The sequence below is a fragment of the Marmota monax genome, unplaced genomic scaffold (genome assembly GCF_021218885.2).
Source record: "Marmota monax isolate L192 unplaced genomic scaffold, Marmota_monax_Labrador192_F-V1.1 WCK01_AAM20220418_F8-fsc00319, whole genome shotgun sequence".
NCBI lineage: Eukaryota > Metazoa > Chordata > Mammalia > Rodentia > Sciuridae > Marmota > Marmota monax.
This window is the reverse complement of record NW_026692103.1, coordinates 386486-398368: the sequence shown is the minus strand read 5'-3', so window position 1 is coordinate 398368 and position 11883 is coordinate 386486. Positions and strand designations below refer to the sequence as shown.

At 53.3% G+C, this 11883-nt stretch overlaps 1 protein-coding gene across 4 annotated transcripts in view; it reads right to left on the bottom strand.

The window, feature by feature from the left end:
* Positions 1 to 4760: 4760 nt before the first annotated feature.
* The window catches only part of Mrc2 (mannose receptor C type 2), a 55063-nt gene continuing 47940 nt past the window's right edge, over positions 4761 to 11883 (bottom strand). For 2 of the 4 annotated variants that reach the window (XM_046460902.2, XM_046460888.1), the window contains exons 21-30: positions 9490 to 9604; positions 9211 to 9374; positions 8943 to 9051; positions 8182 to 8420; positions 7873 to 8041; positions 7631 to 7780; positions 7203 to 7322; positions 6837 to 7016; positions 6329 to 6355; positions 4761 to 6224 (exon numbers count right to left, since the gene is read on the bottom strand). In XM_046460902.2, the coding sequence (XP_046316858.1) occupies positions 6001 to 6224; positions 6329 to 6355; positions 6837 to 7016; positions 7203 to 7322; positions 7631 to 7780; positions 7873 to 8041; positions 8182 to 8420; positions 8943 to 9051; positions 9211 to 9374; positions 9490 to 9604 (1497 nt within the window). In that variant the 3' untranslated portion in view covers positions 4761 to 6000. The remainder of the gene's footprint in view (positions 6225 to 6328; positions 6356 to 6836; positions 7017 to 7202; positions 7323 to 7630; positions 7781 to 7872; positions 8042 to 8181; positions 8421 to 8942; positions 9052 to 9210; positions 9375 to 9489; positions 9605 to 11883) is intronic. The other 2 variants (XM_046460908.2, XM_046460897.1) reach the window with 1 other exon arrangement.

Genomic DNA, 11883 nt, shown 5'->3' with positions numbered 1-11883 from the left:
AATATTTTTAAAATGTGTTAAAATATTAAAAAATGAGTTAAAATATTATTTTAAAAAATAGGGCTGGGGTTGTGGCTCAGCAGTAGAGCATTCACCTAGCTCATGCAGGGTCCTATGTTCGATCCTCAGCACCACATAAAAACAAATAAAATAAAGACATTAAAAAAGAAGTGCTGAAAGGGTATCCTTCCCAAAAATCTAGTGGGTTCTAGTGATTACTGCCCAAATCCACTAGAGGCTGAGGCATAGCAGGTGGATTACGGGGGTCTTTCCAAGCCTTGGCTCTTCAGGTGTCCAGCATGGTGACCTTCCCATGTTTATCCACCATCAGATAAGTGTGTGTCACACTTAACAGAAAAAAAGCATGATGCTTACGACATGGAACTCAGTCTCATGGGGACAGTGGAACATATACCAGAAAAGTCCCATCAAGGTATATGAGCCTTCAGATCCTACTATAGAGCCAGGCCCGGGGTAAGCACACAGCTGACACTTGCCAGGAATGGTCACAATAAACTGTGAGGCCCGTGTTGTTAACCCCATGTCACCTGGGAGCAAACCCAACCTCAGGGAGGTTAAGCAACATACCCAGGTCCACAGAGTGAAAGTCGGCTTGTCAGCCACGTGCACACACCTGAAGCCTGTGTTCTGCTGCCCAAGACAGACAGCACCTTCTTAACCAGCCTCAAAGTCAGGGGAATAGGGGTCCCCAAAGTCAAGGGGTGCAGCAAATCACCTGCAGGAGAGAAAAGGGCCTTAAGGGATGGTGAAGCCCAGGGCCATGGAGAAGGGGGGGGCAGGAGGGTGTGCACACAGATGTGGGGTGTGAGGGTGCCGTTGGCCACGATACAGTCAATGGGCAGGTTGCTGGGAGGGCCCCAAGATCAGGCTAGGGATCTGAGAGTCCATACATAGGCAGCAGGGAGCTTTCAAACACGGCCACCCAGGCTGCCAATGGCAGGGGAGGCATCCTATGGCTTCAGAGCTTGGGGTAAGCCAGCTCCTGGGGGGCTTTGGGTGTGTGCTTTCAGACCCGGGTGATTGTTGGTATAAACATCTAATTAGTCAACTCAGCCCCACCTCATTTCTGTGCAGAGGAGGACCAGGTAACTCCCCCACTGCGTACCATAACACCCCCAAAGTCTTCAGAGCTCAGAATGCCTTGAAACAAAGGAGTAAATACTCTGGAAAAGCTGCCCTGGCTGAGATTTCCCTGAAAAGGCTAAAACGAAGGTTCTGCCATCAGCCCGTTTGCCCCTGCTAAATATGTGGCCTCCAATCTGGATGCCAGCCGCAAGGCCACCTGGAGCAGGAAAGGCTCTCTCCGGCACAGCATCCGATTTGCTTTCTGGACAAGAAAGGGTTGAAATCTACTCCTCAACTGGTGCTGGTTCTGGTGGGAGTGAAGATTTGAGCCTATTGGCAGCCCCCATCTCTGAGATACAGAAAGTCGGGCCCTGCTGGAACGTCTGAGACCTTCGATCTCATGTAGGTCCCCTCTCATGTCCTCCTCATTTCCTTGGTCTCCTTCCCCCTTTCCTCCCCTTTCCTGCTTGCCTTCTTGGGCTCCTCCCCCAAGATGCAATTCTTCACCTCGTTCCTGCAACCAACTCACGCCCTGGAGCTCCCGGGCATCTTGGCCAGGCTCAGGCAGTGCCGTTCCAGGAAAACCACATGGTGTGACTGGCCAGCTCCTTGCCTCTGCGGCCCCACAGTGCTGCCCACTGGGCCAGGCCAGCTCTGCCAGGACACCTGGGAGAAGGCCCTAGTTGACGTGACAGAAAGAGATTGGGAAAATGCTGTTCTCTGGAGAGCTGCCCTAATCTCCCATTCATGGATTCATTGAGCTGTCACTGAATGTCCAGGTGGCCCAGAGTTGGGCAGGTTTAGACCTGCAAGTGATGGCTGGGCTCAGTGCCTGGCAGACAGTGCCCTTTGCCCAGGCCCACTGAGATGGGCCTCAGGGCATCTGCCACCCAGCAAAGTGCCTGGCACATAGAGGCGGCGCTTCATTTTTACTGAATTGAAAGGAACAGGAAGAAAGAAGGCGCTGCCGTGTGTTCCAGCAGAACCAGTACTGTCCTGGTGCCAGAGGCAAATGGCCGGGCCTAGAGCCTTCCTCCCACCCCTTTAGAGACCTTAGCTGCCACAGGGCAGATGGGAGCCCCCAACAGGGGGCTTCCAACAAGGTCTCTGGGAACTCCCAGTGCCTGTGAAGCTCGCAGGCGGGTGCAGGGCTCTGGGGAGACTCCAGTCATCCAGAAAGGCAGAGAGAAGTCAAGACAGTAGACACCAAGTGCCGCCCCCAGTTGCAGTCCCCCAGCTGCTCCTATGGCCCCCGAGACCCCATGCTGGACTTCAGCCCTCTGCTTTCTTCTCTTCCCAGCAAGGGTCGGTAGGCATCCAAGGGGGCCTCTGCCCCAGATTGGCTCCCAGCAGCTGTCGAGTGATCCTTGAGTCGTGGACAATGACAGGGCACTTAATTCACAAAGGAAGCTGTTCTGGCCACAGGTTTGGAGAGCGAATCATTTCAGGGTGAAGTGGATTAGTTATTAAGGACCTCTGTTACATTTTGGATCTGAGTGTCCCTCAGAAGAGCTCATGTGACAGTGCAGGAATGTTCAGAAGTGAAATGACTATAGATTATGCAAGCTGCAAGTTAAACCGCGTGTTAATAATTTGAATGGGTTACTAAGTGGTAACTGTAGGCAGGTGGGGCATGACTGGAGGAAGTAGGTCACGCGGCCCTTGGAGATTATATTTTATCCCTGTCGCTTCACATGCACTTGCTCACTCTCTCTTTCTCCACCCCCACCCTCTCTTACCTGGCTAACATGAACTGACAGCTTTCCTCTGCCAAGTTCTTCCAGCATAATGTTCTTGCTCACCTCAAGTCCAGAGAAATGGAGTTGGCTGACCATGGCCTGAATGTCTGAAACCTTGAGCCCCAAATAAAGATTTCCTCCTCTAGGTTGTCCTTGTCAGGTATTTTAGTCGCAGTGATGAAAAACTGACTAACAACATCCCAGTGGATTGAGACTCCTTCCCCAAGTGACCAGGCCCCCGCCATGGGTCCTGTTGTTGCTGAGGCTGCAGAAAGGAGACAGCCAGAGGAGGGTCTCATGCACTTGGCCACAGCTTTGGCCTCAGGAATGCAGCTCACAAGCCCTCCCTAGGGTCCCATCTTGGGTGATGCCTCTCCCTCACCCTGCAGTCTGAGTGCTTCAGGATGCCCTGCCTCTCCAGCAGCTTATCTAAACCCCAGCAAGTGCAAGGGCATCCATGACCCCTCAGGCAAATCCTGTGCTCCTGTGTGCTCTTGTTTTCTTAAAGAAACACTAGAAATAAATGCAAGAAACCAGCAGGGCAGGAGACTGTGGGCTGAATGGGGATGGGGTAGGAGGAAACTGCTTAATGTGTGTCTTTGTGGTTTTAGTTTTTTTTTTTTGTACCAGGGATTGAACTCAGGGGCACTCAATCACTAAACTGCATCCCCAGCCCTATTTTGTATTTTATTTAGAGACAGGCTCTTACTGAGTTGCTTAGTGCCTCGCTTTTGCTAAGGCTGGCTTTAAACTCCTGACCCTCCTGTCTCAGCCTCCCAAACTGCTGCTAGAATTACAGGCATGTGCCACAGTGCCCGGCATCCTTTAGGTTTTGAACCATGTGACCACTGCCTATTCAGAAGAACAGAAACATGTTTAAGGAGTCATGAACAGAGTGCTGTTGCTGTCTCTCTCTCTCTCTCTCTCTCTCACACACACACACACACACTCTGCATTGGACCACTGTTATAGTCCTGAGCCAAACAAACCACCATCTCCATCTTCTGGTGCTTGGATTATTACAAGAACTTCCTCGTGTCTTCCTGCTTTCACTACCCCCCACCACCACCCCATTTCCTATTCATTGTCTAGTTCCCACATCCTCTCCAGACAGATCAGCCATTTGCACTGATTTCCCACCGTACTTAAGAATGTCCACACTCTGGACCCCACCGGCCCAAGCTCCCTTGGGCCTAGCTGTCCTGCTGGTCCTCTATGGCACCAGGGATCCCTGGCTCTGGGCCAGGCCACATGTTTGCCTTGCTCACTCCCCCACCTTGTTCAGGATCCTGAGTCTCACTCCCTCTGGGGGCTCCTCCTGCATACCAGGGCAAACCAGCTCCCCGCCCTTAGCTGCCTTTGCTGTTGCTCCTCACGGCTCTCCTTCTCTGGCTTCACTGCAGAATCTCCAGCTCATCCTCTGAATAAAAGCGTGGATGAGCGAAGGTCCTGCCAATCCACTCCCTGGCCTCCGGGTAGCTTTAGAGTCCAAAGTTCCTGAAGACAAAAAGGAGGTTTCTAGCAGCTAGAAGGCAGGTATAGTGGCTGCCCTGGAAGGATGATGATGTGGAGGCCCCACCCAGGGCTGACCTGGGCACCTTGAGTGCTCCTCTCACAGCCTCAGTCCAAAAATAACAGCAGCAGCTAGCAGCTATGAAGCACTTACTGCATGTGCTCAAAGGCACTGCTCTGTTTGCAAGGATGATCTCACTTCATTCATAAGAATCCTTCCAACAGCCCTAGGAGGGCTCCCCTTACACAGGGGAAACTATAAGCTATGTCGCCTGAGCTCGTGTGCTACTGGGCAGGGGTGGCCTAAATTGTCACCCTCTCGTGCGCTGGAACAGAGAGGTTGAGCAGAAAGGTGATAGGAGTGAGTGTCCCCACGAGCCCAGAGACAAAAGCAAAATGACAGGCTGCAGAAATGACACATGATTCAGGCTCCAAAAACTGACATTTATCTCTAAAGGGATGTGAGGAACCAGGCTCGGCATGGGACAAGGCAGGGACCCTTATCTCTCAGGCTCCTGGAAGGTGTTGTGTTTGCTTTTCTTTTTTTTTTTTTTTCCTTTTTTAAAAACAATAATGGCACATTTAAAAAATCAAGGACTACAGAAAAGGGACCATGTCTTCAAATCCACATTCACATTGTCCCTCACTGTGGCAGTGGACTGACTGCACGCAATTCCATCCTGGCTGAATTCCAAACTCTCAAAAAACCGTGCAAGGTCACTCCAGGAGCCAGGGTGCTGTTCTCTTGGGGCCCACTAGAGGGAAGCACCTGGCATCGTCCCAGGTCTCCTGCTACTCCCAGGCCCCTAGGTCTCTAGCAATTCCCTCTTCTCTCTCCCAATCAGAGCCAGGAACAGGAGATGTTAGGGAACTTATTTTGGTCCCCACAGGGGACTCCTTCAGGGACCGAGCCCTCCCCCGACCGGCAGGAGATGACACCCCAACCTATCCCAGCTCCCCTTTGGGAGGATGGGGTGTCTCTCCCAGTCCTGTCTCCAGCCTCACAGACACCACACTGGTGCCCTGGTTCTCAGGCCCGACCTACCCAGGACCCTCCTGCCACACCACGTGGCCATTCCAGCAGACACAAGAGTGACAGATATGCAACCTCCTCAACTGACCCCCACCAAGAGCAAGTGGGCTCCCAAACTGGTCCCTGGCTCAGAAGGAGGAGTTGGGTGAGAAGAGGAGAGAGAGCAGGGCGAAGGGTAAGGATAGCTCCAGGTGGCCAGGTGGGAGGAGAGAAGCAACCGGGAGCTGCCTGAGGGGACAGGGCAGGCTCCCCAGGTCTGCAACAGGGAGGGGGCCTGGGGTGTGGATCAGCAGGCCTGGGCTGGGGAGTGTGGGGAGAAAGGCAGAAAGAGGCTCCTGTTGGCCCTCCCATCCTGCCTCTGGCTACTGTGGGGGCACAGCCCAGGTGACAAGACCACAGGCCCCCCAGAGAGGAAAACAGCACTCTGCACTCAGCTGGGTCTCAGTCCGGTCTTCACAGGAGGGTAGGACCCCCCCCCCCACGCCCAGGTCTTGCCCAGTCCTGGCTCCCAACAGCAACTCCCAAGGGCCCCCTCCAGAGGCTAGCTGGACTGGTGACTAGTGGGGGCCTGCTGACCTGCGGCCCCAGGCTCCCCAGATCCAGCCTCTGGCCCTGCCCACGCCCTTGGCTCTAGTCTTGCTGCTCGTTCATTTCCATGTCAGACACCAGGATGTTCTTCTCTGTGGCCTCTCCTGGGCCCGAGCTGCTGCGACTGTAGCGGGCACCCTCGAAGGACCCACGTTCAACGCTCTGTCGCCGTCGGTAGAGGATGAGGGCTGCCGTCAGCAGGGCCAGGAGCAGCAGCACTGCCATAAGCACCACCACCAGGGCTGCCGGGTTCTCAGGGAGCGCTGCTGGGGTGGCATGGACATCAGGCCGGCAGCCCCGCCCGTCCTGGCCGCACGGGCAAGGGGAAGAGCCATGGGGAGGACGCGTCCCAGCACTGCTGTCCACTCACCTGATGGGGAGAAGCTGCGCTCCTCCGCTGTGGCAAGAGGGGGTCTGGTTAATGCCGTCATCGTGAGAGTTATAACAATAGTTTCAGCAAACATTTTTGTAGAGTGCTTCCTAAGAGCTACACACTTCACTAAGTCACTTCATCCTCGCCGGGACTGAAGTGAGGTAGGTACTGTTACCATTCTCATTCTATGTCTCAGGAAGTGGAGGCCACAGATCTCACTTCATTCAAAGAACTGGTCCCCCATCACAGAGCTGATAAGGGATGTGCCCTTAACCTCTACAAAGTGACAGGGGCTTGCTGTCTAATTTGGAACGTAAGTCCTACAGCTAGTCCTTCCTGCAGACTAATGTACTCCAAAGGAAGGTCCCAGCTGCCCCTGGTCTGTTCATGCCCTCCCACCCACAGTGTTCCCTGAAAACTCAGGAGGGGCCCCTGGCCCCACCCCAAGACCAGCTTCATAGGGTTGCAAGGGACAGAACATGAGCCTGCTAGGAAGCTCACTCACCTCGAGGGAGCTTGCAGACAACACCCATGGTGATGTTGGTGCAGGCGCCAGGGCGCCACAGCCCACTGCTGCTCTGAATCCAGTAGCAGCTATTGTGGCTCAGCATGCTGGGACCCAGGCCCGGGGACCCCCAGTTGGAGTAGTTCACAGCCGTGTTGTCCTGCCAGACCAGCATGCCACCTATGGGAAAGAGGGCACTGAGGGGATGTGGGGGCAGGGAGGTAGGTGGCAAGGAAGTCGTGCGTGGGAGACAGCAGGGGTGCTCCAACCACCCCTCCCCTCCCTCACCAGGGCTCTTGCAGAGCAGGGCCTCTCCCTACACACCTTGAGCCCTGGTCCTCCCCAGCCCACACACAGCCCACCCACCTTTGGGGTTGAAGTTCATGCCCAGCCAGGCACCCCGACTCTGGCCCTCAGAGCTCTGTAGGTGCTCCCAGACAAACACATTCTCCATCTCATCCAGAATGGACAGGACTGACCCGCCCGCTGTGCACAAGGGAGGCAAGCGTCAGAGCAGAAGGTCTCCCTAGGGTGGCAAAGTCCCCAGACCGGCTTCTCTGGCAGCCTGAGTAAGGATGGTGTGAATTCCAGACTTTCAGGCGTTTGTGTGTGTCTGTCTGTCTGTCTCTGCCTCAGGAGACCATACTGTACATATGAGGTCACACAAGGTCTCTGTGTGTTAGAACTTGAGGGGGACCCTGGGGTTTGTGCTGCCTACAGGTAGAGCGCAGCGAGGGGGCTCCACCGCAGAAGGTCTCTGCCGCTCGGCCCGCGGGCGCGGCTGCCGTCCCTACCTCTCTGGCAGCGCTGCAGCGCCTCCTTGTGGCCCAGCAGCAGCTCCATGTGGAAGGAGTAGCAGTGCTTCCTGAAGGGAATCCAGGCCGAGTCGGCCAGCCCCTGCGGGCAGCTGCCATGGTAGTTTATTCTTCGGGGCCGAGCGGGGCCTGCGGGGTGCAGGATTGAGGAAGTGGCCCAGCGTCCTCCCGGGGCCCTCCCATAACTTGCCCACGCACCTAGCCCAGCGGGTGGCACTCACCCCTGCTAACCCCACACACGGCCCCCTGCAGCTTGGTGTCGCAGTTGGTGGTGCGCCAGGCCCCATCCACATCCACGTAGGCGCAGCCGCCAGGCTGCTGGGGCTCCCCCTCCTGCCAGCCCACAAAGCTCAGAGGCTCCTCTGAGACCCAGGAGTACCTCCGGGAGCCCTGGGCACAGGCAGCCATGGGTGGAAAGAAGGGGACAGTCAGGATGGGGCAGACAGGGCGGGGTGAGCAGGGACGGGGAGGGGAGGTCCAGGCGGCCGGTAGGTGGGCGGCCAGGGCGGGAGCGAGCGCTGGGAGCCCACCTCCTCACTGGCCAGCCCGATCCAGAGTGGGGTGCGCAGCCCTCGGGCAGCCTGCGTGAGGAAGGCCTGCGTGTAGGGGTCAGGTACGCGGGCCAGGCTGGCGTTGCGGCTCTCACACAGCAGGAGGGCGTCATGCCAGCGCAGCGGCTTCTGCAGCAGCCGGAAGGTGCCATTGAGGTAGGAGAGCTCAGCGCCCGGGGCAGGGGGCGACGCTGCTGGGGATGGGCTCAGGGAGAGGTCTACAGGGAGGGGGGCAGTGCTCAGGCTGGGCCCTGCCTCCCAAACCCCATTCCCAGGCATGAGGCTGGTGTCACAGACGTCAGGCAAAGGCCATGTCTCTACCAAGCATGGGGCTTGGCACAGATTGACCCTAGTAGGTGTCAGCCACTGTTATTAGTAACACATGTTTTCTAACAAGTAGAGGAGAAAGCTAAGGTCTTCACCTCCCCCTGATCAAGAAACCCATGGCAGAGGGAACCCATGCTGGGAGCTGGCAAGTCCTGGAACATAAGTCCCTGACACCAGGCATGCTAGCACATCACACAGCCTAGTGTCTGCCTGTCTCTAGTAGTCCTTCCATGCCCCCAAACCTTCCTCCTGAGTTCCCCAGCGCACCCCACCTCTCTGCCCATCTGCCTCCCAAGCACATATATGACTCTGGGGTCCCCTCCTGAGGTAGGGGACCATGTTTCATTCCTCCGGCCATGGCCCAAAGCAGTCAGACCAGTCCTGGAGTTTCCTAGTTCTCTGGTGACACATACCCGTGCCCTTCTGGCAGATGAAGCCATGTGTCTCCTCCGTGCAGCTCCGATCATCCCAGCGGCCAGTGAAATGGGCTGACGGGCTGTGCAGGACTACCGCACAGCTGGTCTGGGGGAAAGGAGCTGCTTAGAGGAGTCCCAGCAGCTGCCCCGTCTAGTGCCACAGTCCCCAAAGGAATAGCAAAAGGCTGAGGAAGGTAGACCCCATGGCAAAGGCACCCCACGGATGAAGGCTGTGGGTACAAGAAGAGTGGAGGGGCCCCCTCACCGGTTTGTTGCCACTGGGAGCAGGACTGGGGCCAGAGGGCTCCCCTGGTGCCCAGTTGGCATACAGCAGGGGCTCCTGCTCCACCCATTGGAAGTCCCTCTGCGAGGCATGAAGGCCAATCCAAAGGTCAAAGTTCACTTCGGGCAGGCTGGCTGTGATGAATGCTACAGTCCCCAGAAGAGAGTTGTGAGTGACAGCGGCAGCTCCTGCTTGCTCCCTCTAGCCACTTGGGAGGACTGTATTTGAAGACACCAATGCCTCCCTGTGGGCTGGCCCTACCTTGCTCTAAGGGGTTTGCAATGGTGACCAGCTGGGCTTCTTGCTGTTCACAGGAGAACTGCGCCTCTGACCACTTCACCTGGTCCTGGGGGTCCTGGCCCTGGATTCGGAAACACTGTGGAGCACAGCGGGGCTGTGATGTCCAGCTCCACCTTCCTGTACCCAAAACCCAGAAACCCCCACTGTGCACCCATCAGTAGCAGGTCCTGGGGAGCTTTAAAGCTGTGAGACAACAATGTCAGACCAGGACATCTGGGTCTCCAGGAGCAAGGACCCCCCGCTCCAACCTGGCAAAGGAGATTCACACATGTGTGCCCGTCCTTCAGGGGATTTTTTAAATGGGAGGACTTCTTTGGGCCACCAAGCGCTCTCCTGCCCTGATGTCAGAGAATGGGCCAAGCACCCGAAGACAAGATCCATCTTGCTTTCTGCTAAACAGCTTTCTGAATGCTGTCTGATATCCATTATCTTTCTCTTTGAGCTTAAATGATCATCCCCAGAATATTTTCATCTGTATTTTTGAATGGTCTTTGCTAAGTCTGTTGACTTTACATGTTTTTCCCACCTTTATTAGTTCCATAAGGTCAAAAGAACCCCCTATGGAAAATCTTTATATTGAGTGAAGAAATGGATGATTTTCAGTAATTTCCTGCTCTGAGATGGTGTGATGGGGGAAGAATGGGTATAAAGAAGCTTTGGAGAAACAAAGACAGGGATGGGGATGGGGTGAGAGGAGGTGAAAGTCAGAGGCCAGCTCTGACTTTACCTTTCTGGCTTCGATGTACTCTTCTGTATAGTAGGAATGAAAGTCCATCTTTTGGGGTCATCTGTAGGATTAACAATAGCTGAGCATGACAGAGTAGGCCAGTGAGTTCCCTCACCGATACCAATTAGCTCTAGCACCAACTTATTGATGTGGATGATGGATTTGGGATAGAAAATTGTGAAGCCCCCTGGGGATATAGGGCAGTGGTAGAGTGCTTGCTCCCAGCACTGAAAAAAGATTAGAAATTATACACCCAGAAATATTGCAAGAGGTTTGTTGTTGTTATTGTTTAGGTTTGTCACCAAGTTTGTAGATTTTTATTTCACAGAAGTAGTTTAGAGTTGTGCTCAGGCCCTACTTAAATTACAAGTAGAATTAATTATAATATTAGAAGCAGCAAGATCACAACAGCATAAGCAAGAAGTAACAGGGCAGGGGCTGGGGCTGTAGCTCAGTGGCAGAGCACTTGCCTAGCATGTGTGAGGCCCTGGGTTCAATCCTCAGCACCACATAAAGATAAATAAATAAAATAAAGGTATTGTGTCCATCTACAACTAAAAAAAAATAAAAGAAAAGAAAAGAAGTAACAGGGCAAGTATATTAATTAGGATATCAGTACATTAAATAGTAGAGTCCCATCCCAGCAGCCCTGCAGCCCTGCTCCCCAGGAGCTGAGAGCTAGTGGGAAAAGCAGACTCAAAAGGCTTTATATACCCAGATGCTAAGGAGATACAAAGGCACACAACTAGGAAGGAGCCTGGGGGTATAGTGAAGGAACCAATAAGCTTGCATACTTGGAAAGTTTCCTATGAGGTAGGAGAGTGACTGGCTTTAATATAATGATACTGACAAATTAAGAAAGGGACTGATTACAAATATAAAATATATTCATTTTAATTATTAGGTGGAAGAAGCCATCGAGAATAAGTTTCCAGAAAAATCTAATGACGTTGAGAGAATGCCCAAAATATGATACTCAGAAATAAAAGTAAGATATGAAACTGCATTATTTACTATGATCTTAATTCCATGGGAAAAGACAAGAAGGAGAGTAATAAATACTGATAGTGGTGGCCTCTGGAGAGCATGGGTGAGTTTGGTTTTATTTTTTCTGCATTTTCCAAAGTTTTAATAATACATGTCTTATTTTTTTTTCTTTTTTTGTACAGATAAAATAGGGTTGGTAGTCTCTTAAATCTTCTAAGGAGGGTAAGGACTAAGGAAACTAAGGCTGGCTGCATTCCAACGCGTAACAAGGATTTAGGGATTTTATTATCTAAAATTAGCTAATCTAATCCTCACAATAGGGCTAAGTGGTCTTAAAATGTCCTGCGAAGAAGCCATGGCCAGAAGTTAATTCTGATACAATGATGCCCACATGCAACAAAGAGATGATGATGGTATAAACTCTTGCGTGGGAGGGGAATACTAGGGATTGAATCCAGAGACACTCTACCACTGAACTACATCCCCAGCCCTTTTTTATTTGTTATTTTGAGACAAGGTCTTACTAAGTTGCCCAGGATGACTTCAAACTTGAGATCTTCCTGCCTCAGCCTCCCAAGTCACTGGGATTAGAGGCATACACCACTGCACCCAGCTTCCTGGTATAAATATTTTGTCAATTA